Below are 27,495 nucleotides of genomic sequence, written 5' to 3'. Positions count from 1 at the left end.
ATATGAATAATATGGAAACAGGTTTTGAGCAATAATACATGTAGAACCCAGTGGAAGTGTTTGTCAGCTCTGGAAGTGGGGAGATAAGAGGGAAAGGAGAAAACATGAATCATGTAACCATGGAAAATTATTCTAAATCAATCAATAAATTTTAAAGTGCTTATAAATCTGGAAATACAAAAACCAAAGCCACTATTTTTTACTCAGATTCTAAGATAATTTAAGGGCAGGAAACAAATACATTAATCCACAAAAGATATACAATACATGACCAGAAGTAGAGTACCCACAGTGGTTCAGTTTACAATATTAGAAACATTACTTCCTCATCTGGATGATGTTATATGAATGGATAAAGTGGGTCTAAGGATAGACATTCAGTCTCTAAATATGGAATTCATTTTTTAAAAACTCTTGCCTTCCATCTTCAAATCAATATATAATTGATTGGTTCCAAGGCCAAAGAGCAGTAAGGATCAGGGTCATATAACTAGAAAATGTCAGAAGTCAGATTTTAACCTGGGACTTCCTTTTTCTAGGCTTGGATCTCTATCTACTGAGCTATCCAACTGTCCCTAAAGACGAAATTCTTACCTGGGATTTGAGAATATAATTTTTAAAAACATTTTGATGATTATATTTTATGTAATTGTTTTCTTTGAAAAACCTATGTATATATTTTATGTATTCAAAAACATTATTATTCTAAGATGGGGTCCATAGACTATGCCAGATTGACAAAGGAACCCATGACACAAAAGGTTGAGAACCCCTGCCATAAACACATAGGCAGAGTTTAAGAATTGGGCATATGACCAGTTGAAAATCAGAATAATGTGATCCCAAAATACCATCCTCCAGCTGAAGAATACAGTACTGTCATCCCAAAATATAGTCTTCCAGCTGAAGAATAGAATGCTGCCATCCCAAAATACCATTCTTTAAAATGCAGCTCCCAGGAATAGCTCCCCAGTCTGAGCCAAAGCTTTGATGCTTACAGTCATGGAAGAATGTGGCAGATGCTCCCTGCCACCACTCCCCTCCAGGATATGAGTCCCACCCCACCAATCAGCAGCCTGGCCCAGCTCCCATACCTTTGTCTTTGTCTTTTCCTTTGCCTTCTATCTCCACATTCGGCTGCTTATGGGTTGTAACTTTGTTCATGTAAATATATTCCTCATCGGAATCTATAGAAGAACAGAGGGCATGATTCACTTTACCTTTGACCAAAAGAAAGGATGATGGAGAACTTGCTTCTATTGCCTGGTTACTATTGATTACGTTGAGAAGACCCTATTTTTACCTGTTTTATTAAAAAAATTAAACAATAGGCGCAAAAAAAATCAAGAATTTGATACTTTTTAAAAAAAGTTTTTTTAAAGTATGACAGATATCCCTCCTGCTTTTTCAGTCTTACATGTTGATTTCAATGACTCTTTTTCCAGGAAGAGTTTCATCACCTCAATAGAAACTAGTGCTGGGGGTCAGCAGCCTTTCCAAAGGGGGTGCCATGTTGTTGGCCATTCCTTTTTCAAGCTCATTTTCTGGCATGCATGTATCACAAATGGCCACTGGAGTGAATAAACACTTTGGAAGAAGTCCCTGTTCAAAATCCCCTTCCCTGTTCTAACCATTAGAAATTACTTTGGTGTAATAAACTCTTCTTTAAAAATAAAAACAAAAAACTCTTACTTTCTGTCTTAGGATCAATAATGTGTATTATATATATATATATATATATATATATACATACATATATATATATAATAAAATTAAAGTAAGTATATATAATATATAACCATATAAATATAAATACAATAAACATAAATATAACAAATAAATATAAATATAATAAAAGTATATATAATAAAATAAAAATAAATATGTATATTATATATAATTAAAATACTTTGTTATATATGTTTTATATATTATTATTTAACTAATTAATATTAAGTAGTTAAGTAAATAAATAAGTATATTAAGTAAATAAAATTTAAAAGTAAATAAAATATTAAGTAATTAAAACTAATATTTAATTTAATATATATGATATATATTATGATAAGATCTTGGCAGTGGGGATGAAGTGGTTTGTCCAGGGTCACATATCAAGGAAGTGTCTGAGAAGGTGGTCTTATTTGAACCAGGACCTCATCTCTAGAGCTGGCTCTCATCCCCTAAGCCATCCAGCTGCCCCCACTCCTCTTTTAAAATACAAATATTCCTTAGTAAAAGGCAAGTTTTCTATACCCTTTAAAGTGAACTACTTGAATCAAATAGCTATTCTTTGGCCTAATGAATTAGGAGTTTGTTTGGAGGAGAAACTTTAAAGCATAAAGCAACAGTACTGATATGAATTGGAACTACGGTGGGGAGGTCTGGACAGTTAGAAGGAAAATGACAAGACTGCCTGGCAGTCTAACACTTCCCAAGATTCCCTCCATCCACACTGCATATATCTTCTGTGTACATAGTTGTTTATGTACCATTTCCTCCTTTAGAATGTGAGCTCCTGGAGGGTAGGGATGATGCTTTTGCTCCAGTGCTTAGCACAATGACCTACACATTGTGAAGCACCTAATAAATATTTGCTGACTAACTCACTGATTGAGAGATTCCTAAACCAATGAAATCAGAAATCAATTCTATTTTTTCTTCTCCTTTCCTCTTCTCCTCCCAGTGGAGCAGGATAACTCCTTTACTCTATCTGTTTCCCTCTTTTCATTTCCAATACAGAGATGATGCTAGTAATAATAATGATACTACCTTATTGATTTCATAGGGTTTTTGAAGCTAACAATGAATTAATATTATTGAGGACAGAGTGAAAAAGTAGAAACATTTATCTCAATACTTAACAGAGCTATGATTTCATCTGTGTGGGAATTCCCTCCAAAGATGCCAATTGCAACAACTCGTCACATCATCCCCTGGTGATGAGATTCTCCAAGCTTAGCAAGGTTTGTCCCTGGATGGTGGGTCTATGATGTATCACTAGCAGGTATTGAAAGCCTTTCCAGCTTGGTGGGACCTGACACAGCTTGTGTATCCTAAGCAGAGCCTTTGAGAGCATCCCTTTAGGGCTTTAGTGCTATATAAATGCCAGTTCGGATAATTAGTTGCTCTTGTTGTTATTAGTAACAAATAACTTTGCTCCTTTAACAAATAATGTCTTCTTATCTTGGGCATGCTTCCACACATGGAAAGGTCTATTCAGTGGTATTTATTTCATTATCACAGATTTATGTATTTGGTTAAGATTAACCACCTGCGTACTCAGTTCCATCCAACACTGGTGCATGGAGCCCAAGTGCTCTTGACCCTTGACATGAAAGCTTCTTTATGATAAACCCAGACAAAAACTCAATTAGATAAAATCAATTAGTCTAGATTATCAAAAGGTAAGGACCATAGATTTATAGTTGGAGGGACTTCAGAGACCACAGAAATATAACACCCTAATGTTACAATCAAGGAAACTGAGGTACAGGATAGTTAAATTACTTGCCAAATTAAATAATTTTGTCATTCTAGTATAACTTAGATCTACTACATAGCATGTAAAATGTTTGAATAGATCCTGCTTAAAGAACTTTGTCTATTAATGGAAAATTATGCAACAAATCTGGTAAGAAGAGATAACATTCAATGTGAGCAAACTGCTTATTTGTGTAAGCCAATACTTGGCTAGAATTTTTCACTGTATAATGAGGGTTGTAGTGGGGACAGGAGTAGTTTTTCCTGCATTTAGTGGTTGGGTTGGGGGTAGGGAAAGCTCTTGGAGTTTTTGAGAAGAACTGAAAAAGGAAAAAGTGATTTTGTTTGAGCCAAAGGAGTATTTTACACATCCTTCCATTTGACAAGGCAGCTACTGAAGCATGATAAGGAAAGGCAACGGGATGTCTGTGAGGGGAAGTAGGAAAGGAGTGCCATTGCCAGGAATCAGGAGATTTTACCTCCACTCTGGCACTAGCTACCTGTATGATCCTGTGCAAACCCTTAACCCTCTTTCATCTCAGTGTCTTCTTTTGGAAAATAAGATGGTGTCCAAGAGTCTTTGTAGCTCTAAAATTCTATGATTCTGTGGCATTTAGGAGAACATTTAGCTGAACAAAACCATAAAGTAAAATAAATTGTAGTCAAGTTCTTAATAAATAAATGCCACTGTGAAATCCCCCCATTAATAGGTGCTTGCCAAAGATGTTAGGAAGATAATTTTAAAGTAATAAAATTGGAGATCTCATGACATGAAATAACTATTGATCTTTAAGAAAAAAATCTTTTATTTTTAGACCCCCCTTCCAAAATGTTTGGAAATATACACAATGTTAGACAATTGAAGATAAGAGTATGGGGAATACTTTTCTACCCTCTCACTGTAAAAAATAAAATAAAATTTTGATAAGGTTTATGGGGGGGGGAAGCATCTTTTCTCTGAAATAAAATCTTGTAAGACTAATCTAATTCTCTAGTAGGACAAATGGGTACCTTTGGGAGACTGAGGAGGTAGGTAGGTATGTGACTTACATCTTGAATAAAACATCTATAAATAAACTGGGAAAAGGCAATCTAGGGACTAAGCCACAATAGCTATTAGATAGGATTTTTTAAATGGCCAGAGCATGTTGTTAGAATATTATTATTAATACACAAATGTTGACTAAGAAAGCATGATGCTGGCTGGAGGGATTTGTGTGAAGTTCAGTATTGGCTTGATTACTTACTTCACCAGTCATCTGGATGATAAAACTGGGAACATATGTATTTTTATTTTTTTAAAAAACCCTTACCTTCTGATTTAGAATCCATACTAAATATCAGTTACAAGGCAGAAGAGCAGCTGGGGATTAAGTGATTTGCCCAAGGTCACACAGCTAGAATCTGAAGCCACATTTGAACCCAAGACCTCCTCTTTCTGGGTCTGACTCTTTATTTACTGAGCCACTGAGTTAACCCTGAGAATATATGTATCAAATGGCCAGATTACATATTAGTCTGTTGAGAACAAAAGGAAAGGTAGTCCCCAGGGTGCTAAGGGGGATAGCAGCAGAATACAGTAGAGTGATGGATCTGTTGACAGGGGACCTGGTTGGCAACTGCGTCTCATCTATATTTCTGGACCTGAGTTTCTTAATCTGTAAAATGAAAGATAGGTTCATCTCCAAGGTGCCTCCTTGTTTTAAATCCTATGAAGCTCAAAGTCTTCTGTAAGACCCACTCAAATGCTGCCTTTCTTGATAGTGTGCCCTGCCCCTTTAATCCAACTATAATGAATAAATGAAAAAACATTTAGTTAGTAAATATTTATTGCTAAGCACTGTGAAAAATACTGAGGATGCAAAAACAAACAAGTAAGAATCTAGGAGAGTCCTCCTTTTTTCCATGTCCTTATGAATGTTTTTTGGTATATCCTTTATAAATTTACTTCAAATTTATTTCTGGTTTGTAGTTACTTGTAGTCATTATGACTTATATTTTCCCCAGGATTGTGGGGAATCTTGCCTTGAGGGCAGGAAGTATGCTGTTTTCATCTTTTCCCCCTACAGTGACCAGGATACATATTAACACTATGGGGCTGGGCTCAAAAAGCCATTAATAATAGTTCCAGGAGAATGCTTGACTTTGAGCTCTTTAACGCTCATCCAACAATTATTATTTAGTTGCCTATTAAGTTCCAAGTACTGTTTTAAGTACAGAAAATACTTTTGTATTTTCATGCCTCCCCTCTGAGATTACCTCCCCCTCACCCTATGTATATCTTTTGTGCGAACAGTTGTACAAAACAGTAATAATTTTAAAGGCATGGATGCCACACTTAACAAATTTGGTGATGACATAAAACTAAGTGAACACAGATTTAAGATTTAAAAAACAACCTCAACAGGCTGGAACATTACAATGAATATATAAAAAGATGAAATTCTATAGGGACAAATTTAAAGTCTTATACTTGGGTTCAAGAAATTAACTCCCCCAAATACAAGGTGAAGGGAGGCATAGTTATAGGGCAATTTACTTAAAAAAAAAAAGATCTGGGGATTTTCATGGAAGCTCAATATGAGTCAAAAAGGTGATATGACATTCCCTATCCCCTAAAAAAAGCTAATGTGATCTTGGGCTGTGTTAGGTAAGGTATGCTTTCTAGGAATATAGTCCCTGATCCTAGTCAAACAAGTTCTGGACTAGTACATTCATTTCCCCAGTAGGGAAGATCATGATGAGATGAAGAATGTTCAGCAAAAAGCTGTTGAAGGTCTTTGACTCTATACCATGTAAGATCAGTTGAAAGAATCGGTGTTTAGCCTAGTGAAGACTTAGAGATGATATCGTAGAAGTCTTCAAGGACTTGAAAGGCTATTGTCACAAAGAGATTTGTAATTTCACTGGAATAGGGAATTTCTGGATGAGGAATCTCTCTTTTCCAATACGGATTTGCCACTTTCTTGACAGTGTCTAGTTTTAGAGAATTGCCTTGCCCAGTGTCACACAGTCAGTATGAGGCAGAGGCAGGAATTGCATTTGGGTTTTCCTTACTTCATGGCCAACTTTTTATCTACTCTGTCATGATATGTAGAAAAGGGGTTATAATTGTTCTGTTTGGTCCCAGAAGGGCAGTTCCAAAGGAGGAAATTGGTACTAGGAAGAACTTACAAAGAGTTAAAGCTACTCAAAAGTAGATCGTGAGGGAACTCTTCATAGCAGTTATTCAAGGAAAGGCTTTTTAGCTTATTTGTTTGAAATGTTGTCATAGAGATTCTTTGGGGGCTTGTGTTGGACTTGAAGGCTACTGAGGCCCTTTCCCACTCTGAAATTCTGTGATTTTCTGATCAATAACATGTTGATTGAAATCATTGTGGTATTGATTTTGTATACAACATTAAAAAAAATGTCCAGAGATCACTTTGGATAAAGGCAAACTGTGGCTTGGCAATGTAATCCTGTTTTACAAAGAAAGCACTACACTTGGATCCACCAAGACAGTTTAGAATATGGTCACTTTCCTGTCATAAGATTACTTTGCTTTATACAACTGATGTGTTCCCAAAAGGTTATAAGGAAATTCAATGATTCTTTAAATCCATTTATATTTTGAATGGACTAGGGTACCAGTTGCCCAGAGAAGACAGGGGGATACAGTGAATTTCAAGCACATGAAATCAGAGGATCAAAACAACTTCCTACAAGAACAGAATAAGAGATGAGAAAGTGGTCTTAATTAAGCTCTAGCCTTTGAGATTTAGACTAAATATAATGAAGAAGTTCCTCAGAGAAGAGGAAAGGGTGGTAATGGGTTGAGGCATTTCCTACTCTGAAAGATTTTCACCTCCAAGAATGGTTTTAGTCTGGTTCTGCCAAGCAGACACAGAGATAGAGAAATCCTCCTGTACTAGCCCTGATTCTAACATACAGACCATGAGAATCAAGTGATTTGCCCAGGGTAACATAGCTAGGAAGTATTTGAGTCCAGATTTGAAAGCAGAACCTCCAGGTTCTCTATTCACTGAGCCGCCTATCTGCCCCCTCTAATATATTTTTAAGGAAAAAAAGCAAAGGAAAACAAAACAAAACAAAAATCCTTGATAATTGCCACCTTCTTCCCTCTTGAAAAACACCTAGAGTTCAGGATTTTGTGGTTTCCAGAGCCTCCAAACCATGTTTCCTTAAACTTCCTTTTCTGCCTCAAGTCATGGTTACATCAATAACTTTTCCAGAGTAAACACACTAAACCACAAAAGCCAGTAACTGCAAAGAATAGCTTATTTGAAAACTGTCTGCTCTAAGGCACTGACACTTTAACTAATTGGACTTAAGAAATACCTCAACCCACCACCACTCCTTGTAGACATGTAGATAATTTTTTCTTTATATCTAGAGTACATTTCTGGAATTAAAGTGTAGGCCAATTACCATTTTGCTCTTTGATTAACCAAGCAAGCATTAAAAACATTTCCTACTATGTGCTGGGACCTGGGGCACAAAAGTGAAATAATTCCTGTCCTCAAGGAGTTTATGTTCTACTCACCCAAACCTTTATCACCACAAACCAGTCCTTTTACTACTTTCCAAAGAAAAGTTATCTGGGAATGGAAAGATGACTCCACAAATAATCTTTTCCTTCCCACAGGACTTCAAAAAAGGAAGAGTATCAACATGACCCAAGAAGAGCAAGTTCAGGAAAGGATGACTCAGAACTCACTGCTGGTCTTTGTGTAGAGTCGAAGGAGGTCAGTAAGGAAGCTCTTCTTCACCACAGCTGTGCTACTCAGGTTTTCCTTGTCTAAGATCTTCAAAAAGGCATCCAGTTCTGTAAGCAGCTGTTCTAGAGCTAAAAGAATAAAAAAAATAGAGGAAGAAGTCATTATAATACAGTGTAAAAGAAAGGCAGTGTTGGGATGATGTCAGAAAGATGTACTGAAAGGAGGAAACTTAGGTATCACATCAAGTTCTAGTCCTGACACTATCACTCTGTAATTTGGGGGCATCTTTGTGTTTCTCTGTGCCTCAGGTTTCCTGATAATAATAATTTGTCTGAGATAGGATTGGCTCTTGGGACTCTTTGATTCCAAGTCTGGTTCTCTAGCTACAGATATCACCTAGTTGTAAATGAATGGATCCTTAATGCAGTCCATTCCATCTCTTAATATCCTCTGAGAGTTCCTCAACCTATTCACCTTTGGATCACAACAACCCCAGGGACCCTCTTCTAAGAAACTAAGATTTTCTAATTTAGACCTGACCACTAGGTGGCATATAATTATAGGAAAGTTAATGTAAGTAAAGTTCATCTAACAGGTTGTGTAATGTTGTGGCATTAGAACTCAGAAATCTTGGAATGTTAGCGTTGGAAGCATCCTCAGCAACTACCTAGGGCAAACCACTGCCTCCAAAGAGCAAATCACTGCCCCCAAATACACATTGCAGACAAGGAAATGGGGCTCTTTAGGAGACATGATATTTAATCTTCCTAATTTATACTACTAAATACTAAAACATGTAATTTCAAGTCCTCCTTCCCCAGAGAGTCTGAATGAATCCATCGTGACACCTCTTTGGATGAAACATTCTGATCCCCAAAGTAAAACACAACTACTTTTCCATCACCTGGAAGACTTGCTTGTCCACTACTGCATTCATTATATCAGAGGCAGACCAAACCAGGTTTCTCTGAATTTAATGAACAAGAATTAATTTTTACAGCAGTTCCTACTAGATACTAGGGAGAAACTGGCACTTTTGTGCAAGGATGGTCAAGAAGTCTCGGGAATTCTTGACTTCTGTGAGCATCTGTCTTGGGCATTTTTACAAGTAATCAACCAAAGGTAAAATGGTGCTAGTATAGAGATAACACTGTTATATCAGGGTATGATATACCAACATACTGAGGATAAACCATGAGTATGTTACTAATTATGTTCATGTCTGACAAAATATTTTATATATTCAGAATGTCCCCCAAATCTTAGCTTAGAACTGCATTAAGACTTTTGGGGACCAAAGAATACTAACTTTTCTACTATCCCCATTGCCTTGATCATTTTAGTTGTTATTAAAGTTTAATAGCTTTTGAGCTATTAAAACTTAAAATTGCACTAAGATCTCTGGTACATCTTGTATATTATTGGTTAACAAATGTTTAATGTCAGACGCTTGCTAAACAATCTGATCCTCATAGCATTGGGAGAAGGGCAAATAAAGTATCAGAAAAGTGAAATTAATGAATAAAATGTTTAATAAGCACCTACTATGGGAAAACCACTCTGCTAAGCAGGGGGATACAGTTAGAAAAGAATGACTATCCCTGCTCTTAAAGAGTTCACATTCTAATGGGGGAATCAACACATAAAGAAGGGCTTTACTACAAGCCAGATGGGAAAGTCCCACAGTCCTTTAGGATGCAGTTACAAAGTAAATAATAGTTCTTCTTTAATGTCATCTCTACTGGTAAAATGATAGCACTTTCTGATGTAGGACTGCTTGACAGTGCTAAAGACTTTGGGGCAAGGACTTTATTAGGGGGTCTTCAGGTAGCTGTGACTATAGCCCCTATAAGAGCAGTGGCTATATATCCTAAAGGGCTGCCTGCCAGAGTGATGGCTATGGGCACTGGGCTGGAAATGTCTTGCCCAAAGTCCAAGGCCAGCCAATACTCTTTCTACTAGACCACTCAAATAGAGTATGACTGAGAGTAAGAGAATGTATGAGTACACAGAAATGTGGGCAAAGACTAAAAAAACCAAACCCAAAACAATATAAAGTTTTGATAAAAAAAAAATCTTCATTACAATTATAGGATTCTAGTTTCCAACTATTAGTGGAACTAATGGAAACAGTATGGAACTGTGGAAAGAGCATTGACTTTTGGAATCAGATGACTAGGGTTCAAAATTCACTTCTGTCACTAACTACTTGTGTGACATTAGACAAATTATTTAATTTCTTTAGGCTTCAAGTTTCTTCATATTAAAAAATGGATTAGATTCAGATGACCTTTAAGATCTTTTCCAGTTTGTAATTTACAATTTCATGATGTTAATTCATACTGAAGAAAAAGATCATGAAGTCACTTGGACTACTTCAATGAAAAAGTTATTTACAATAGGCCATAGCTCCATGGTAATAGTGGGTAGAGAGTCAGCTTTGGAGTAATAAAGATCTGGGTTTGAGTTCTAACTCTGACACATACTGGCTGTATGATCTTGGGTAAATCATTTAACTTCTCAATATCCTAGGCAAATCTCTCAAACTCTTTTTGATAGATGAGTTGCTGATGATCTATAATTAGAAGGTGGAATTTCCACATAAGAAGTTTACCTCCTCCTACCCCCTTCCCCTCATGAAATCATAAATCAAAAACAAGAAACAAATCCAAACTTATGCCAATCCCACACATAGAATGTCATTCTGCTAAAAGAAAGATATGATGGAATTATAATGGTTCCAGGAAAGGGCAATTGAATGAACAAGGCAGTGGAGATAGCAAAAAATAACATTGTTAAGTATGAAAAGATGATAAATAAAAGCCCAGCAGTTCCTTCTACAGCTAGGTAATGAAGTGGACAAAGCACTGACCCTAGAGTCAGGAAGATCTGAATCCAAATCTGGACTTTGATACTTACTAGCTATACCCCTGGACAAGTCATTTAACTTTGTTTGCCTCAGTTTCCTCATCTTTAATATGAATTGGAAAAGGAAATGTCAAATCACTTGTATCTTTGCCAAAAAAAACCCAACAGTCAGAAATAGTTGAACACAACTGAGCAGCAACAACAAACGGTCTAAATCAATTTTAAAAATCATGAAATATGTGGGTATGAGGACTTTTAAGTAATTTTTGACAAGAAATCAAGGGAACACTTTTTTGAAGCTTGAATAAAGGGGATGTAGCATCATCTTTTGGGAGGGAACATGGAATACATGGAAAAGAATAAGAGGAGGAAAGGGGAGTGGTGCCAGATTGCCAAAGGTCTTAATTACTAAGTATTTGAGTATGAACTTTGCTTGGCAGATAAGAGGCAATAATGTGCCCCAAGACCCAGCTCAGGTGCTACAATTGTCATACAGTCAGTTTTCCCTTGTTGGCTCTCTTTTGTCCTTCTTAGGTGAAAGTGACCTCCTTACTCTCCTCCATTTTCTTTAGAACACTAGATATACCACACTTCTTGACCCTTATCATATCCTATTCCCTGTACATGCCATAGCCTCTCCTCCCCACTTATTTGTTTGCAAGCTCAGTGAGGGTGGGAGCCATGCCATTTTTCATCTTGATAACCCCATTGCCTTGATAACCCACAAAGTTTCTGGTAGGGTAAATGCTTAATTAACAGTCTGATGAATTGCAAATCATAGTCTACACTGTAGAATAGGAATACACTGCATTTCATTTTAAATAATTGCCCCCCAGATCCCTTTCACAAGGATAGGAAAATGAGAGATAAATTATCAGCTACTGCCCAGGTATACCAAGGAAAAGTGTGTAGAAAAGGAATTTCGTCTCCTCACCCTCCCAGACTGCCAACCCAGTTCATTCCATTTTTCAAATGCCAGAGCTGAGTCCATGAACGTAAATAAAACAGTGTGAGTGGAGCCCACCGGAGTTACTGCTTCCCTGAGCAGGCAGGTGAGCCGGACATAGAATCCTGCAGGATGAGCTACACGTCGTCAGACTTAAGAGTAAGAAAGAGACTTTAAATCTATGCTTATCTGCCTTTTCTTTTTCAAGTGATTATTAATAAACTTTATGGAAAATAAGAACTTGGAGATATTAATTTTAATCTAACAAAAGTAAAGCATAAGTATATGATTCTTTTGGCAAGACGTATGAAGCAGGCTCCATTTAGAGTCATGAAGAATTCAATAAGACTTTTTAATCTGGTTTTTGCCAAGTAATTCATGGAAGTAAAAATGCCAAATCATCCCAATGACCAACACCAAAGCCAAACACCTCCCAAAATTTGGAAAGGGGTGAGCTATAGGGGGTCCAGAATTCAAATGTGAACCTTCTACTGACAAGTCATTATCAGGGAACAATTCTAAAGTTAATTTGTGAAAAGAATGGTGCAGAACTACTTTCCACTGCCCTTCCCCTAACTTCTTGCTCTAATATGAGAAATTTCATTTCTTCCAAACTCATCTCACTTCAGAGTTGAAAAAGACTTTAAAATCATCTAATCTGATACTTTTCAACTTTTCTCAGGCCCTATATATACTCACTGGCCTTCAGAAAATCTTCCTATATTCCATATTTAATATGAAAGGAAATGAAAGTCTAAAGCTCATAAAGCATATGTATATGAGAAATAGATTAAATAATTTCAATAAGATAATAGCTATTTTCTATCCTCTATTGGTGGATTTTTACACATATTTATTGAGTACCTACAGAGAGGTTGCTGAACACTTGTCAAGAAGGAAAAAGACCTTTAAATATCCCTTTGACTATCACATCACAAAAGCCAGCCTGGATCTGTATCCAGTAAGTGCCAGTGTAAGGTACTCCTGGTGAAGAAACTCCTCATATATGCAGATCAATAAAGGTTTTGCAACTCATAGGACTAGAGCATTGCTTGAGAAGGCTTTGAAGTGAAGTGCCCTGCCCAGGAACACAGAACCAGCATGTGTCAGAGGTGGGACTGAACTATACGGTCTCTCTGGCTCCAAGGCTGGTTCTTTCTATCCACTAGGCTGAGATGGTTCTCAGGCAGTGCTTCACAGCTACAAAACCAGAGCATCAGGGCTCCTTTCAAGAATGTGTCCTCATGCATTTCATTAAAGGAAGAAACCATCATCCTTTCTTGACCCAAAAGGAATGCCTACATGGCCTGTTTCTATTCAGATGTCTCTTTGATCTTAGTGGGATAGTTTGCTTCTGAACTTGATACCTGCAAAAATAAACTCTCCCTGAAATGAATATCTTCATTCATTCCAGTTGGGTGGGAGGGTTAGGGGGAGGGAACACAGGGACATGGGAACAGAGGAGGGGAAGAGGAATTTGTAAGTTTCAATAAGAAAGCAGTGATAAAGGGAGAAAATGTGAACAACAACAAACTGGGATTCAGGGTGTTTATGAGAAGAACCTAAGTGGTCTTCAGTAGGAATATGAAAGGAAAAATGACTCACCCTGGAAAGGCTGAATAATATACAGAGAAATATCAGCTGTTTGCTGATTCTCTCAAACATAAAGGACTAAATTCTATCTCTGAGTTGTGCTATCAGACTTCAGAGAATGTACTTCTGTCAGTTCAAACTAAGGAAAGAATCTCCTTCAAAGAGGTCCAAAGTGAACTGTGAAAATAAAGTTTGTTCCCAAAGTGGGTGGCAGGATTAATGATGACCCTCATTATCTCAAGAGCAGAACAGATATTATGGGGACCAAATGCAAAGCAAAGGGAAAAAAAACTGGGTAACCCTGGACAGAGAAAGGAATGCTGTGTCTCATCTCTGTTCTTCAGTGTCAGGGGAGCACTGCCATTAGTTCCCAAAAATCATTTCAAAGCATCAAGCATTTATTAATATTTTTCAAGCTCCATAACTGATCAAGACATAACTGCTAGAGAGCATCAAGTCAAAATCATCCCAAGAAGTAAAAATGGTCTTGTCCAGACAAAATTAGAGATTTAACCTGAACCCAAATTTCAAAGGCATCTTGATAACAATCTTAGTGAATTTTACATTGCTTTTGTTTTGTGATGCTCCTCAGAAAGTGTCATGCTATGTAATCGGTGCTTACTAAGCACCTGGCACATTGTAGATACTTAATAAATGTTTACTGAATATATATATTAATATATAACTGAGGCACTTAATAAAAGCTTACTGAATATATATATGTACAAATATAACCAAGTATTTACTATATACTTAGCATGGAGAAGAATTCAAGAAAAACATGAAAGGTTTACTTTCTTGAGAAGTTATCAGTCTTGGAGAGAAGACCAATACATGTGAAACAAAACTGGATGAAACAATAATGTTTATAAGCCAGGCTGAGGGGTTACAGCAGAGTGGAAAGAGCCTGGAGTCAGAAGACCTGGGTCTTATTCCACAATTCATCAAAATTTACTTAAACCTAGAAGTGGTAGAATTTGAATCTTCATCTTATTTCCAAATGTAGTGTACAACACTCATTTCCTAAAATGTGTTTTTTTTTTCCACAACTAGGGATAGGTGAGCAGGAGTCAATATCATATCTGATCCCCCTTTTTATATATGAAGAAAATAAGATACGGAGAGAATAATTAGATTTATTTATAGTCATACAACTAGTACATCTACACGCTGGGATCTGAGGCTAGGTTCCTCTTGAGTAAGAGCTCACGATGTGTGCCATTTACTCCAGACTACTCTTTAAGGCTGCTTCTACTTTTATATAGTACCAGTGTAGTATAGACCAGAGAGGTCAAATTCCCAGCCAGAAGGTCCCCAGGAACCAGCCAGGAAACATTCTAGTGTGACCTGAACCAAATTAAAATGTAAAGGAGAAATACTTAACAAAATTAAAAAAAATACAACATGGACAATATTCATGTCTAAATTAATATGCCTCTTATCAGAATCTTTCCATTTCTATTTGTTTGATACTACTGCCCTAGGAGTTCAGAAATCAATGACTGGCTGCAGCAGGTTGGAGAGGTCTTCATGGAGAAGGTGGGAGTCAAATGAGATCTTGAAGGAAAGGTGAGGATGATTGTTTTCAGATATTTGGGAATTTGGGGGGAGTTGAAAATATTCAAGCAGTTGAAGAACACTATGCTACTGGGGAAAGGCTTGGGACACAAAAGAACCCAGATTCAAAACTGGCTTCTGTCATTTCCTGTGTGATAATACCTTGGACAAGTCATTTATACTCTTGGGATCGCAGTTTCCTCATTTATACAGTGAGGCCCCCTCTAGATTTGAAAAAAAATTGGTTCCCTTTGAAGTCCTTTTAGATTGAAGTCTGTGATCCAAGCTCCTAAGACTGATGGAGTGAAACTAAGTTAAAAATAAATAAGTACTATGGAAAGTAATGAATGCTGGAGGGGATATGGCAACGTAGGGACACTAATTCATTGCTGGTGGAGTTGTGAATTGATCCAACCATTCTGGAGGGCAATTTGGAATTATGCCCAAAGGGTGATAAAAGACTGTCTGCCCTTTGATCCAGCTATAGCACTGCTGGGTTTGTACCCCAAAGAGATAATAAGGAAAAAGACTTGTACAAGAATATTCATAGCTGCGCTCTTTGTGGTGGCCAAAAATTGGAAAATGAGGGGATGCCCTTCAATTGGGGAATGGCTGAACAAATTGTGGTATATGTTGGTGATGGAATACTATTGTGCTAAAAGGAATAATAAAGTAGAGGAATTCCATGGAGACTGGAACAACCTCCAGGAAGTGATGCAGAGCAAAAGGAGCAGAACCAGGAAAACATTGTGCACAGAGACTGATACACTGTGGTAAAATCGAAGGTAATGGACTTCTCCATTAGTGGCAATGCAATGTCCCTGAACAATCTGCAGGGATCTAAAAAACACTATCCACAAGCAGAGGATAAACTGTGGGAGTAAAAACACCGATGAAAAGCAACTGCTTAACTACAGTGGTTGAGGGGATATGACTGAGGAGAGACTCTAAATGAACACTCTAATGCAGATACCAACAACATGGAAATAGGTTTGAATCAAGAACACATGTGATACCCAGTGGAATTGCGTGTGGGCTATGGGAGAGGTGGTGGGAGGGTGGGGAGGGAAGAAAAGAAAATGATCTTTGTTTCCAATAAATAATGTTTGGAAATGACCAAATAAAATAAAAAAATAAATAAATAAGTAAACTGAGGGAAAAACTTCCTCGATTTCAATTGAACTAGACTGGGTACTCTAATGGGAAAGTGTATCTCTCCTGAATTCAGATTATAGCCAAGAGAAGAGTCAGAGCCTACCAAATCCTTTCACAGTAGGAAGGTTTTCCTATTCCTTCTCACACACATTGTGTCTTTATACAAACAAAAACTGAAACAGTGTCTTTTCCCCTTGAATTGACCAGCACATTCCTGAGACTGTAACTTCCTAAAAACTGCCTTTTCCAGTAACCCTACCTAATTAATTCCTGCAAAACAACCAGCAGCTCATGTGATTCTAAGCACAGAAGCCAGCAACTCAGAGGCTGCAAGGAGGGCCTTTTCTTTTCTTGGGTTGGAACTCAGACACTTGATGACATATGAGAAGCTCTACACACGACCTCTTGGCAACAGAGCCTGATGGTCTCCACAAAGGAGAAGGGAAACCTTCCAAGGACACATCTGTAGTCTGGTCACTGCACGAACAATCGTGTGAGACTGGAACAGCTGATTAGGCAGATTCTCATGATTTAGGGGCAAATAGGAGGAAATTAGGACAGTGTTGAGTCTACAGAAAATCAACTCTTCCTCACTGGGCTTCCTGAAGTTCTGACTTACCAGTTCAAGGGAGAACCTCAGAACTCACTTCCTAAAGGCACTAACAGCACCCGCTAACCTGAGAAGAGTCTTCTGTACTTTTCTTCCCTTTTAGCTTTGCCCTGGATTAAACATGAAGGAATTAATTCTTTCCTGACCGCAGGCAACTCTAAGTTTTGCCCTGTTCATGCCTCCCTGCTTTGAAGTGCTTGTTTCTCACATGAAACACAGAAAAGGCCAATCAGTACAGACACAAATTACTCTCTTCTCTCATTATCTCCTTCCTTCTAACTTTCATTTGGTTCTTAATTTTTTAGTCCCAACACTTCTGGGTCACACAAGGTCCATTATAAACACTGAACAAATACTAATTATGTCCTGACCAGATTTCAAAGGTCTGAATCATATCCTCAAGCATGAGTTTGACAGAGTCTGGTTGGTTTGGATCAGAAGGTCTAAACTTGTTAGTAAGAAAAGATTGGTCTGAAGATAGGAGCTGTATTTCTCTTATCTTCTTTCCTCTTCTCCTTTCTAAAAAACAAAAAAACAAAAGCAAAAAAAAACACAACTTCCTTCCATTTTAGAAATGATACCAGGGAGGCAGCTGGGTAGCTCAGTGGATTGAGAGTCAGACCCAGAGATGGGAGGCCCTGGGTTCAAATCTGACCTCAAACACTTCCTAGCTGTGTGACCCTGGGCAAGTCACTGATACTGTGGTACAGTGAAAAGAACATAGATTTGGGGTCAGAGAACCTCAGTTCAAGTCTGTGCTCAAACACATGTTCCCTATGTGCCCCAAGGGAAATCACTCTACCTAGATGGGCTTTCCTTTGTCGTTATAAAACAAGAAAGTTGGACTAGAGATACTCTAGAGTGAATATCTCATTTTCCAGCTCCTTATTTATAAAGCTATTGTTCCCAACACTGACAACAATTGCTATGGACAAGAAAATTCCACTTCCCAGAGCTTAGCTATGCTAATCTAGTCAGAGTCCTGAGATACATCCCACCACCAAGTCTATACTCAAAAACCTTTCTAGGGAGCAGCTGAGTGACTCAGTGGATTGAGAACCAAGATTATCTGGCCTCAGACTCTTCCTAGCTGTGTGACCCTGGGCTAGTCACTTAGCCCCCATTGCCTAGCCCTTACAGCTCTTCTGCCTTAGAACCAATACATGGTATTAAAAACAAAACATTCTAGAGTAGTGGAATCTATCAGAACTTCTACAGCTAGGAGTCAATTAGTGCCATTCTTCTATGAAGTAGTCAAATTCTAATTTGCAGTATTTAAATTTTTAATTAGGTAAATATGGCAGTAAATATGGTAAAAAAAATGGCAGTTGGTCCTCACCTAGTACAAATATGCAGTCCAAAATAAAAGTATGTGACTACTTAAGGGGATTCATTATTTGCATTAATTTGGACTGCAGAAGTCTTTGAAAACCCAATGTAAACTCTATGACATGATTAAGCAATAAAATAAGATGTCCATAGACTGTCCCTTAAGAGAGGAACTACTCGATTCACTCAATTATCAGGGAAAAGTATTCTTTAAGTAGATCAAAAGTAGGAAAGTCTTCTTCCTTTTTCACCCAACCAATTCCTACCCATTATGGGGCCCTCAAAGGCTGCAAGACTCAGTTTCCTCCTTTGCAAACGTGGGGTACTTACAGTAACTACTTTACAGGACTATGGCAGGGAAGTAATTTAGAAATCTTAGGAATTTCAGTAGGTTGTTACCCTTCCTTCAAGGCTTAGCTCTAATCTCATCTCTGTGAACTTTTTTCAGACTACCCCCCACCCAAAGTGATTTCTCCCTCCTCAAAACTCTTATAGCACTTGTCTGTTCTTTTCCTTTGGCACTTATTATATACTATATTATTTATTAATGCTTAGTGTATGTGCATATTCTCTCACCAACTAAATTGTAAGCTTCTTGAAGACAGTATCCAACTTATTGATTTTTTATCTACTTAGTGCTTAACACATAGTAATGTGCTCAATTTTTTTTAATGATTGGCTCTTATCTCTGGGAAAAAATAAATGAAAAAGCCTCAGAAATGACAGTCATCAAGAGGAAGGCTGGAAATCCCCCAAACCCCTGTGGCCCCTTCTTTCTCCATCTAGGCTAGAGCAAATTCAAAATGGTGAGGCTTTCCTTAGCAGAACATTGTCTGTACCACTGACTGGCTGTAGGGAGGTCTTTCACATTTCCTTTCTCCCCCACATTTTTGCTTTTTCATTGCTTTCCCTCATCTTCCAGTGGAAGGCTTGGGGTAATAATTATGTTGTTCATTCTCGAAACTGAAGGCCCTTGTGAGTACTTTCCATCACTGTTCTGTTAAAGTTCAGAGTTCTTTGGTCAGGGCTGACAGCTCGTCAATAAGATTCTTGTTTAAAACTTCCAAGGCCCACGCAAATCTGGTTCAATTCAACTGTTCAATTCATTGGCTGTGACCATTAGGAAATTTTGTCTCTTCAGCTGGCCTCCTCCCCCAGGTTTTCTCATCTTGAGGTAATCTTGCTTTTTGGTCACTGGGTTCACACTCTTAAATGTCTTCTCATCACACCAAAAAAAGTTATTCTTCAACTGTTTCCCTGCCGTTTTATACACATATTTGTATTTATTCAGCTGCATTTGCTTGAGGCCCACAATAGAGCATAATTTTCACCCCAATATTAAAATAGGCAGATGTGTACATTTCTTATACTCACTTTTTGTCTCCCCCCCTCCTCCCCTTCTTTTCTTTTTCTCATTTCCTCTCCTCTCCCATTTCTCTTTCTCTTTCTCTCTCTCTCTCTCTTTTCTTTCTCTCTTTTCTCTCTCTCTTTCTCTCTCTTTTCTCTCTCTCACTTTCTCTCTCTCTCTTTGTCTCTCTTCTTTCTCTCTTCTCTCTCTCTCTCTCTCTCTCTCTCTCTCTCTCTCTCTCTCTCTCTCTCTCTCAGTTTTCCCCTTCTTCCCTGTCTCCCCATTCTCCAACACACATGTACCTCCATCCTAGTCTGAGTAGGTTCATCCTTCCTTATGCAATCTGGTGGCACTCCCCTCCCAAGTCTTGCCATATTCATGCCAAATGTAGTGCACATTCTCAAATGGCAAAGCCCATTGGAATTCAGAAGTCCTGAGTTCAAAGATCTGACAGACATTGCCTGGGATTCTCAATATGCACCACAATAAAGCACTTTCATTTTATAGATTTATATTTTATAGATTGATGGACTTTATAGATAAGGAAATTAAAACCAAGGAGGACTGAGGGCCATGTACAAGGTCATCTCCATTGTACAAGGCACTCTGCTAGGGGCTCTCTTACAGGACTTATTATGCATCCATTCTGCCCTCTCTGGTGGTTACTGGTACCTTCTCTCACCCTACTAGACAGAGCCAGCTGTTTGGAGTTGCAGGAGCACTGAGTTTGGAGCCAGGAGACCCGGACTCAACTGCTGGCTATGCTACTTATTATCAATGTGATTTGGGTTGTCTTTCAGAGCTTCAGTATTCTCCTCTATAGGACGAGGAAGCTGGACTAGCTATGGTACTCTTTCATGCTAAATCCTGTGACCTAATGAGGTAGCCTATGAGCAGTATGAGGGCAGTGATCTTTGTTTTGTTTTATTTGTATTGTATATTAAAGAAATAAAAAGAAAGAGCATTAAGCAAAACCCAGCTCTCCCTACAAGTCACCGGGCATACTATATTGGAGAATCCAAGTACTATAATTCTGGATCTTTGAGAAAAGGTTTGTTTCCAGAAAGCTGACATACTGCATCAAAGAGGTGGCCACCTGGCAAATGCTTCCTTGTCCAAAGGAGGGAAATGCTTTCCAAGTGAAAAAATACTCAATACCTTGGGACTAAGGGAGCTTCTGTGCAGGCTCCAGCACATTCTGTATTATCCCCATCAGGTCTTTTATTCTTCAAACTCCTAAATAGTGTTGGCAAAGTTTAAAGTTTTAAGTAAACCTAATACATAAAAACCCAGGTTCACACAAGCTCAGAAATAATAAATATTGGTTTTTCCAAAAGATTCTTCACTTTACAAGGTTATTCACAAACCATTCCTTTAAAAAGTCAATTTTGGGGGCAGCTGGATGGCTCAGTGGATTGAGAGCTAGGCCTAGAGATGGGAGGTCCTGGGTTCAAATCTGACCTCAGACACTTCCCAGCTGTGTGACCCTGGGCAAGTCACTTGACTCCCATTGCCTAGCCCTTACCACTCTTCTGCCTTGGAGCCAATACACAGTACTGACTCCAAGATGGAAGGTAAGGGTTTAAAAAAATAAAATAAAAAGCCAATTTCCAGGAAAGCTTGGTAGCACAGTGGGTGGAGCACCAGACCTGGTGTTGGGAGGCCCCGGGTTCAAATGTGGCCTCATATACTTCCTGGCTATATGGCCCTGGGCAAGCCACTTAACTCCAGTTGCCTAGCCCTTGCCACTCTTCTGTCTTATAACTGATACTAAAATAGAAGTATTTATAAAAAGAAGTATATGTAAGGGCTTAACTTTTTTTAAAAAAGCTAATTTCCATAATTTCCAAAAACATGGCTCATTGTAACAAGGGAGTGACCAATGAGAGTCCAGTCTTATGAACATGTACAGCATACTCTGATGCCGTCCCTTAAAGACTTTGGAGTAAACCCAAGTATTCTATGACTGCTTCCTGCCTCTGTACCACATGGTTAAGAAAAAAAAAAGCCTCTTTGGCTGCCCATCTACAAGTAGGAATGCAAAAGACTTCCATGGACAATCTCTCGTTCTCCTTCTTTCCTGGTGATGGCAATAAGGGATTCCTATAAGCCTTTGGGTGGGGAGAGAAGTATGAGAAGTGTTGGCAGTGACCTCCTCTTGCCAGCGATACAAGGTTATGAACCAGGGACCACTATTTGCCTCTTTGTGTTTGTTTGTTTGTTTCAGTTCTTAGGTGAAATATTGGAGAAAGGAATGGATTAGGCTGTAACCCAACAAGCTTCAAAAGGTTAGCAAAAAAAAATTAATTAATTGAAAAAAAATAATAATAAACGGTCAGGAGAATGAGTTTCCTGGCACTTGTACCAGGTGAAATACCAAAAAGGCCCCGAAATGCAGTGTTTGACCCTACCATTGATTGGAGACACCATGTCCTGCTTCACAAGGGACCAACTCATTCCTTTGGCAATATTGCATTTGGAAGTGAGCGTGATGAGGTTAAATCTTTTGTAGCCACCACTTTAAGTTTGAACTCACTCTCTCTAGAGATGGAAGTGGGATGGGGAAGCATGTGCCCCCGATTTGGGGGTGGGGTGAATGTGCTTCTCTTCTTGCCATATCTTCTCCGTAACTATCTTTTTATTAAAAAGCTAATTGATATTAACTGGGTAAATGATATTGGGGCATTAATCATTAGATTGACCAATGATATGAATTACTAACTGTAACTGGTCCCTGATATTGAGAACATTTAAGAATTGGGGCCAAGAACAGCAGAGTGACACCTCAGTCCCTCGAGAGTACTGTTCTCCAGAACATTGAAGGGAAGATGTAGTTAGTCTTGCTCTGGATAAAACTGATTCATCAGTGCAAGTAGGAGTCAGGAACAAGGTTAATTTATATATATAGACAACTTTTATATATGTGTGTGTACTTGTACTTGCCCTAGTCTTCTAGACTCTGTAATTTAATAGAATCCCTCCCTCCCTCTTTTTTCCTTCCTTTCTTCCTCTCTCCCTTTCTTCTTTCCTTCCTCCTTCCCTCTCTTTCTTCCTTCTTTCCTTCCTTTGATACTCTGCTGAAGCACCACCTTCTATATGAATCCTTTCCTGACTTCCTCTATTGTTAGTGGCCCAATCCCAAATTACCATGGATTTAACTATTTTTTATTTATTTTTCTCCATGTTTATTCTGCATATATGTATATATACATATATGTGTACTTGTACTTGCGCTAGTTTAATAGACTCTGTCATTTCATAGAATCTCTCCCTCCCTCCCTCTATTTTTCCTTCTTTCCTTCCTCCCTCCTTCCCTCTCTTTCTTCCTTTCTTCCTTTGATACTCTGCTGAAGTACCACCTTCTATATGAATCCTTTCCTGACTTCCTCTACTGTTAGTGGCCCAATCCCAAATTACCATGGATTTAACTATTTTTTATTTATTTTCTCCATGTTTATTCTGCATATGTGTGTATATACATATGTGTGTACACATATCCTTCTTGGTTTTCCCCATTAGAATGTAAGATCCTTGCAGTAGGGATTGTTTCATCCTTTTTATACTTGTATTCACAGGACTTGTCTGCATATAAAGAAGTGAATGAATGCTCACTGGCTGGTTGACTAAATATTTCTTTGTTCAGTGCTAAACTTGTAGAGAGCAGGGGGATATCTTCTGTAGGCAGGATGTGTATTATTATTCTAAAATGCAAAGTTTAAATTCCTTTTGAGAGTAATTTCAGGATAAGAAACATGCTACCTCTTCAAATCCAGAAAGTGAATTATTTAGAGAAGGCACCATCAAGATGCCTGCAGAGACCACACCCTACACCAGAAGATCCAGAGTGAACTTTGGGATGTGGTGATTTGAACTGTATGGGGTCGAATGCATTTGTTTTGTATGTATACTCTTATGCTGAAGGAGACTTCCTTCTAATTGGCCTTTTGTCAATGAGTCTAGCAATCATTGGTTTTGTTCTCTTTTCCTCTTATCCCCAAATTATTGTAATTTAAAAGTTGGTTATGTTTACAAGATCCATTGGTGAGACCAGTCTTCCATCAGATCTCAGGGAGGAATGTGTAATTAGAAATTTGTTACCCTAAAAACCACATTTCCCAGGAGCCCACTGACTTCCTGTCATTACGTACTTCTTGTAGACAGGGGGATATATTGAGTGGGGTTCCTGGTCTCGGTCTCTTTGCTTCATGGGTTGCAACTGTGGTGGAGTGTGGTTTTTGAACATGTAGATTAGCCATGGGCATGTGCTTTTATTTTGTTACCTCTTTATTCCTTTAATTCTAATGATCATTAATAAATCTATAAAAATATAATATTTTAATTTTTACAATGATGGATAATTTAAATTTTTATAGATGTCTCTAGATTAATTTCTGTGTTCTGTGTCAGTCCACTGTATTCCATGGCCTCTTGCCAAGACTATGGAGAATATCAACCTACTACAAAGATAATTCAAAGCATATTTGTTAGGAGGACATAACAACTGAATTCTCAACAGGCAGTATTTCATAATTTTTAAGTTAGTTTATTAATCAAGGAAATCTAAACTATCCATTTGACACCCTCCATAATCCAAATACATGTTAAGGAGTATGAGCAGGGCAAAAGAGAAAGAGTTCCTGTGGGGCAGATGCATATATAACCTTGTGACCTCATCACTCATTCCCTCCCCTGAATATCACAAGACATAAAAGAGGACTATCCTTGTTGAGACCTGAAAGTCTTGCCAACATACTCTCTTAATCAGGGTTTTCTAAATCAGGGTCTACCATACTACCCAACATGGTGGCTGGAGGTTGTTGATTGAATCTTTCAAATGAGTCAAATGGCTGCTCAACTCTATCCCTAATAGTGTTATCCTTCCAAGATTGAAGCAAAAGAAAGGAGATCCCAATCAAGCCTCATGTGTGAATCTTAAAAACTACTCAGATTGTATTTTAGAAAGATTTGATTTTGCTATTCCCTTATTGTAACAATGGAGATACTTGATCTAACAAGAATCAGGAATGTCTTGGGAACTTTACATTACTCCACCCTACTTAGACATACTTAAGGGGAAGATAAAGTTGTAAACTCCTGATTGAACAATGAAGGTACTTAACTCATACCTTATAGTGAAGTTAGAACCTTAAACTAAGTCTATTTTTAGATCACAAAAAGGTGTTAAGTACCTGTAAAGGTTAAATTAATCACAAAAAGGCCAAGTAACTCACAAAAGGCAAGCTTAACAAAGAAGTATGAAGTACTCAGAAGATATAATCTAACCAGAGAAGATGAGAACTAAAGAGTGGTGAGAACTAAGAATGGGTAGTCCTGAAAAAAAGCATCTACTGTGATTGGTAGATGTAAAAATTTAGGGAAGGTGACATAAGAGAAAATGTCTTTAAAGGGAAGGGGTAAAAAGTCAGTTCAGGCAATTCAGTTTGGAGTGGAATTGGATTCTGAAATCAGTTCAGGAGACTGAGTTCAGTGGAGGACTGGAACCCAGCTTGGAGATGGTCTCCTGGTGAGTGATAAGACTGACTCCCTTACCTTTAGGCTCAGGGAGGCCACTTTGGCCAAGGCCTTTAACTACTGCCTGGCTCAACCTGAGCCAGATCAGTTTAAATTAATTCTCTCTCTCTCCTTTCCTTAATTCCATTTCTCTATATATTAATTAAAATCTCCATAATTTCCAGACTGACTTGGGAATTTTATTTGGCAACCATTTAAATCTAGATTTCAAGTCACAACACTAAAATTATCTTTACACATGGCACAGGAGAGAAACTATAGCCTGAGCTTAAAAGTAGAAGGTTTTTTCAGGGGAAGTTAAAGAGAAAATAATTTCACAAAAAATATACTAATTAAATACTAATCTTTCACAAGAACATGTAACAGGAGAGTAGAGGATGGGCAGGTGGGAATAAAATAATAGTCTCCGTAGGGATCAGTTTCTGGCATTTGCCTCATGCCTTAAAGAGCTCCTTAAACTGTCCTGTTTAAGTGGAAATTTCAGAACTAAAAAGTCACAGATTCATGAGGCATCTAATCAATCACCCTCAATTTTCAGGTGAGGAAACTGAGGCTTAGGGAATTTATGCAACTTGCCAAAAGTAACATAGCTTAGAAGTGGCAGGGTCAGGATTTGAACTCAGGTCCATGGATTTTGATTCCCCCCTTTCCTTTTTTTCTTTAAACCATTCTATGATAGCTTCCTATCACCCTATCTCACCAGACATTCAGACATTCCACTATCTCAGGATACTTGGATCTCAGAGTGGAAGGGCAATAGGATAGAAGGGCACTGAAAACAGACGTGCCTTGCAAGGGACAAGCATTGCTGCAGCCTCACCCAGACAAAGGCTTTCTTTGGGTCCTGGAAGGGGCTTTGTTTGCCCACAACAGCATTAGAAAATTCTTTAAATGGAATCCCTCAGAAGAGTAGCTTCATTCATAGTCAGATGAGGCCCACTATTCTTGTAGGAGGTGCAAAGGTCTAGCCTGGTTGCTCTTTACATGGCAAATCACACAAGTGGCACAAACAACTTCGGTCTTAATACAAGAGGATGCTGGGGTCACTAGAGTTCATATTTCCAGCTTCAGAAATACTGCAACTGGCCAACATGACTTCAGTAACAGGATAGATAGGCTGCCTGGTTCTTGTTAATTTAGTGCTCCGACTTAAGAATTTGAGAACCACATGAAGAAATGGGACAAACAAAAGGACCAGGTACAGAGCTATCGGGTGCCATCATAGCTATTTCCACATGTCCCATTTCCACCCAAAAATGACAATAGCCCAGAAATAAAAGTGTGGAAGGGACAAGTTATTGAGTCTAGTTCCCAGGCAGTTTCTCAGGCAGACATCCAAGGAAGAGACAATTATCTTTTCATATACAGTTCAATGATAATGGCTTTGGCCCCTCTTGCCAAGAAATTGTTTCTTATATCAAACCTAAATTTCTCCTGCCCTTTGGACTCCTCCATAGTCACCCAAATCTTCTTGCAAATTGGATTTAGAGAACCTTTCATTTACTTGAGGAGGATTGTTTAAAAAAATCAAATTCTAATTCTCACCACCTTCAAATCCAAAAGGTGATGGGAAAAGTTCCTGTTTGTTTTTAAAGGTCCATGAACCTTAACAGAAAAGAGTTATTACAAGTTATAAAGTTAATAGTAACAACTGAAATATAATTCCTTAGAGACTCACTGAAGTACTATGTTTATTGAGAGATGGAGAAAAATGTCTTCTTGCTCCAAAAAAACAGTTTTGAGGGAAACAGAGTAGAAATTTACTGAGGTAGCAGAGGAGCTTCTCGTTCTACTACCATTTGGCCTCAAGGTTTTAAAATACATAGAAATAAACCAGGTTTATGATTTGAGAAGCAGTCATTCATTGTCACCAGACTGCAATTTTTAATGTAAGGGTCATTCCTTTTGAGTATCTGTACTTTTCTCTATCTAGGACCCCTATCAAAAAAGAAATGTTGAAGGTCATTAATAATCCAAAGAATGAAAATTAAAACAACTCTAAAGTATCACTTTATGCCCACTGAACTGGCAAAGATGGTAAATATAGGAGAAATTCAGTGTTGGCAGGACTGTCATAAAATACACATACTAATTTAGTGCTGGTAGAGGTTAGATTGGCTCAACCATTCTAGAAATAATTAAACATCAAAAGGTACAAAATGTTCATATCCTCTGATTCAGTGATCCCACTACTGTACTCCAAACAAGCCCTCCAATGATAGAGATCTCACTATCTAGCAAAATAAGACTTGCAATGATAGAGAATTCATTTTCTAGCAATATAGTTCATCATTTTTTAGACTGAGCTACTTATAGAAAGCTCTCCCTTTTATTCTAAAGTACAAAACTGATGCCC

At 38.0% G+C, this 27,495-nt stretch overlaps 1 protein-coding gene across 5 annotated transcripts in view; it reads right to left on the bottom strand.

Moving 5' to 3' along the window:
- Positions 1-27,495, bottom strand: part of AFAP1L2 (actin filament associated protein 1 like 2) — a 156,764-nt gene that overhangs the window by 56,136 nt on the left and 73,133 nt on the right. For all 5 annotated transcript variants that reach the window (XM_056803746.1, XM_007478965.2, XM_007478966.3 and 2 more), the window contains 2 exons: positions 8,201-8,329; positions 1,095-1,187 (listed from right to left, as the gene is read on the bottom strand). In XM_056803746.1, the coding sequence (XP_056659724.1) occupies positions 1,095-1,187; positions 8,201-8,329 (222 nt within the window). The remainder of the gene's footprint in view (positions 1-1,094; positions 1,188-8,200; positions 8,330-27,495) is intronic.

Source organism: Monodelphis domestica, chromosome 1 (assembly GCF_027887165.1).
Source record: "Monodelphis domestica isolate mMonDom1 chromosome 1, mMonDom1.pri, whole genome shotgun sequence".
In the NCBI taxonomy this organism is placed as follows: Eukaryota; Metazoa; Chordata; class Mammalia; order Didelphimorphia; family Didelphidae; genus Monodelphis; species Monodelphis domestica.
The sequence above is the reverse complement of the archived record's forward strand: the minus strand, read 5'-3'. Positions and strand labels throughout refer to the sequence as shown.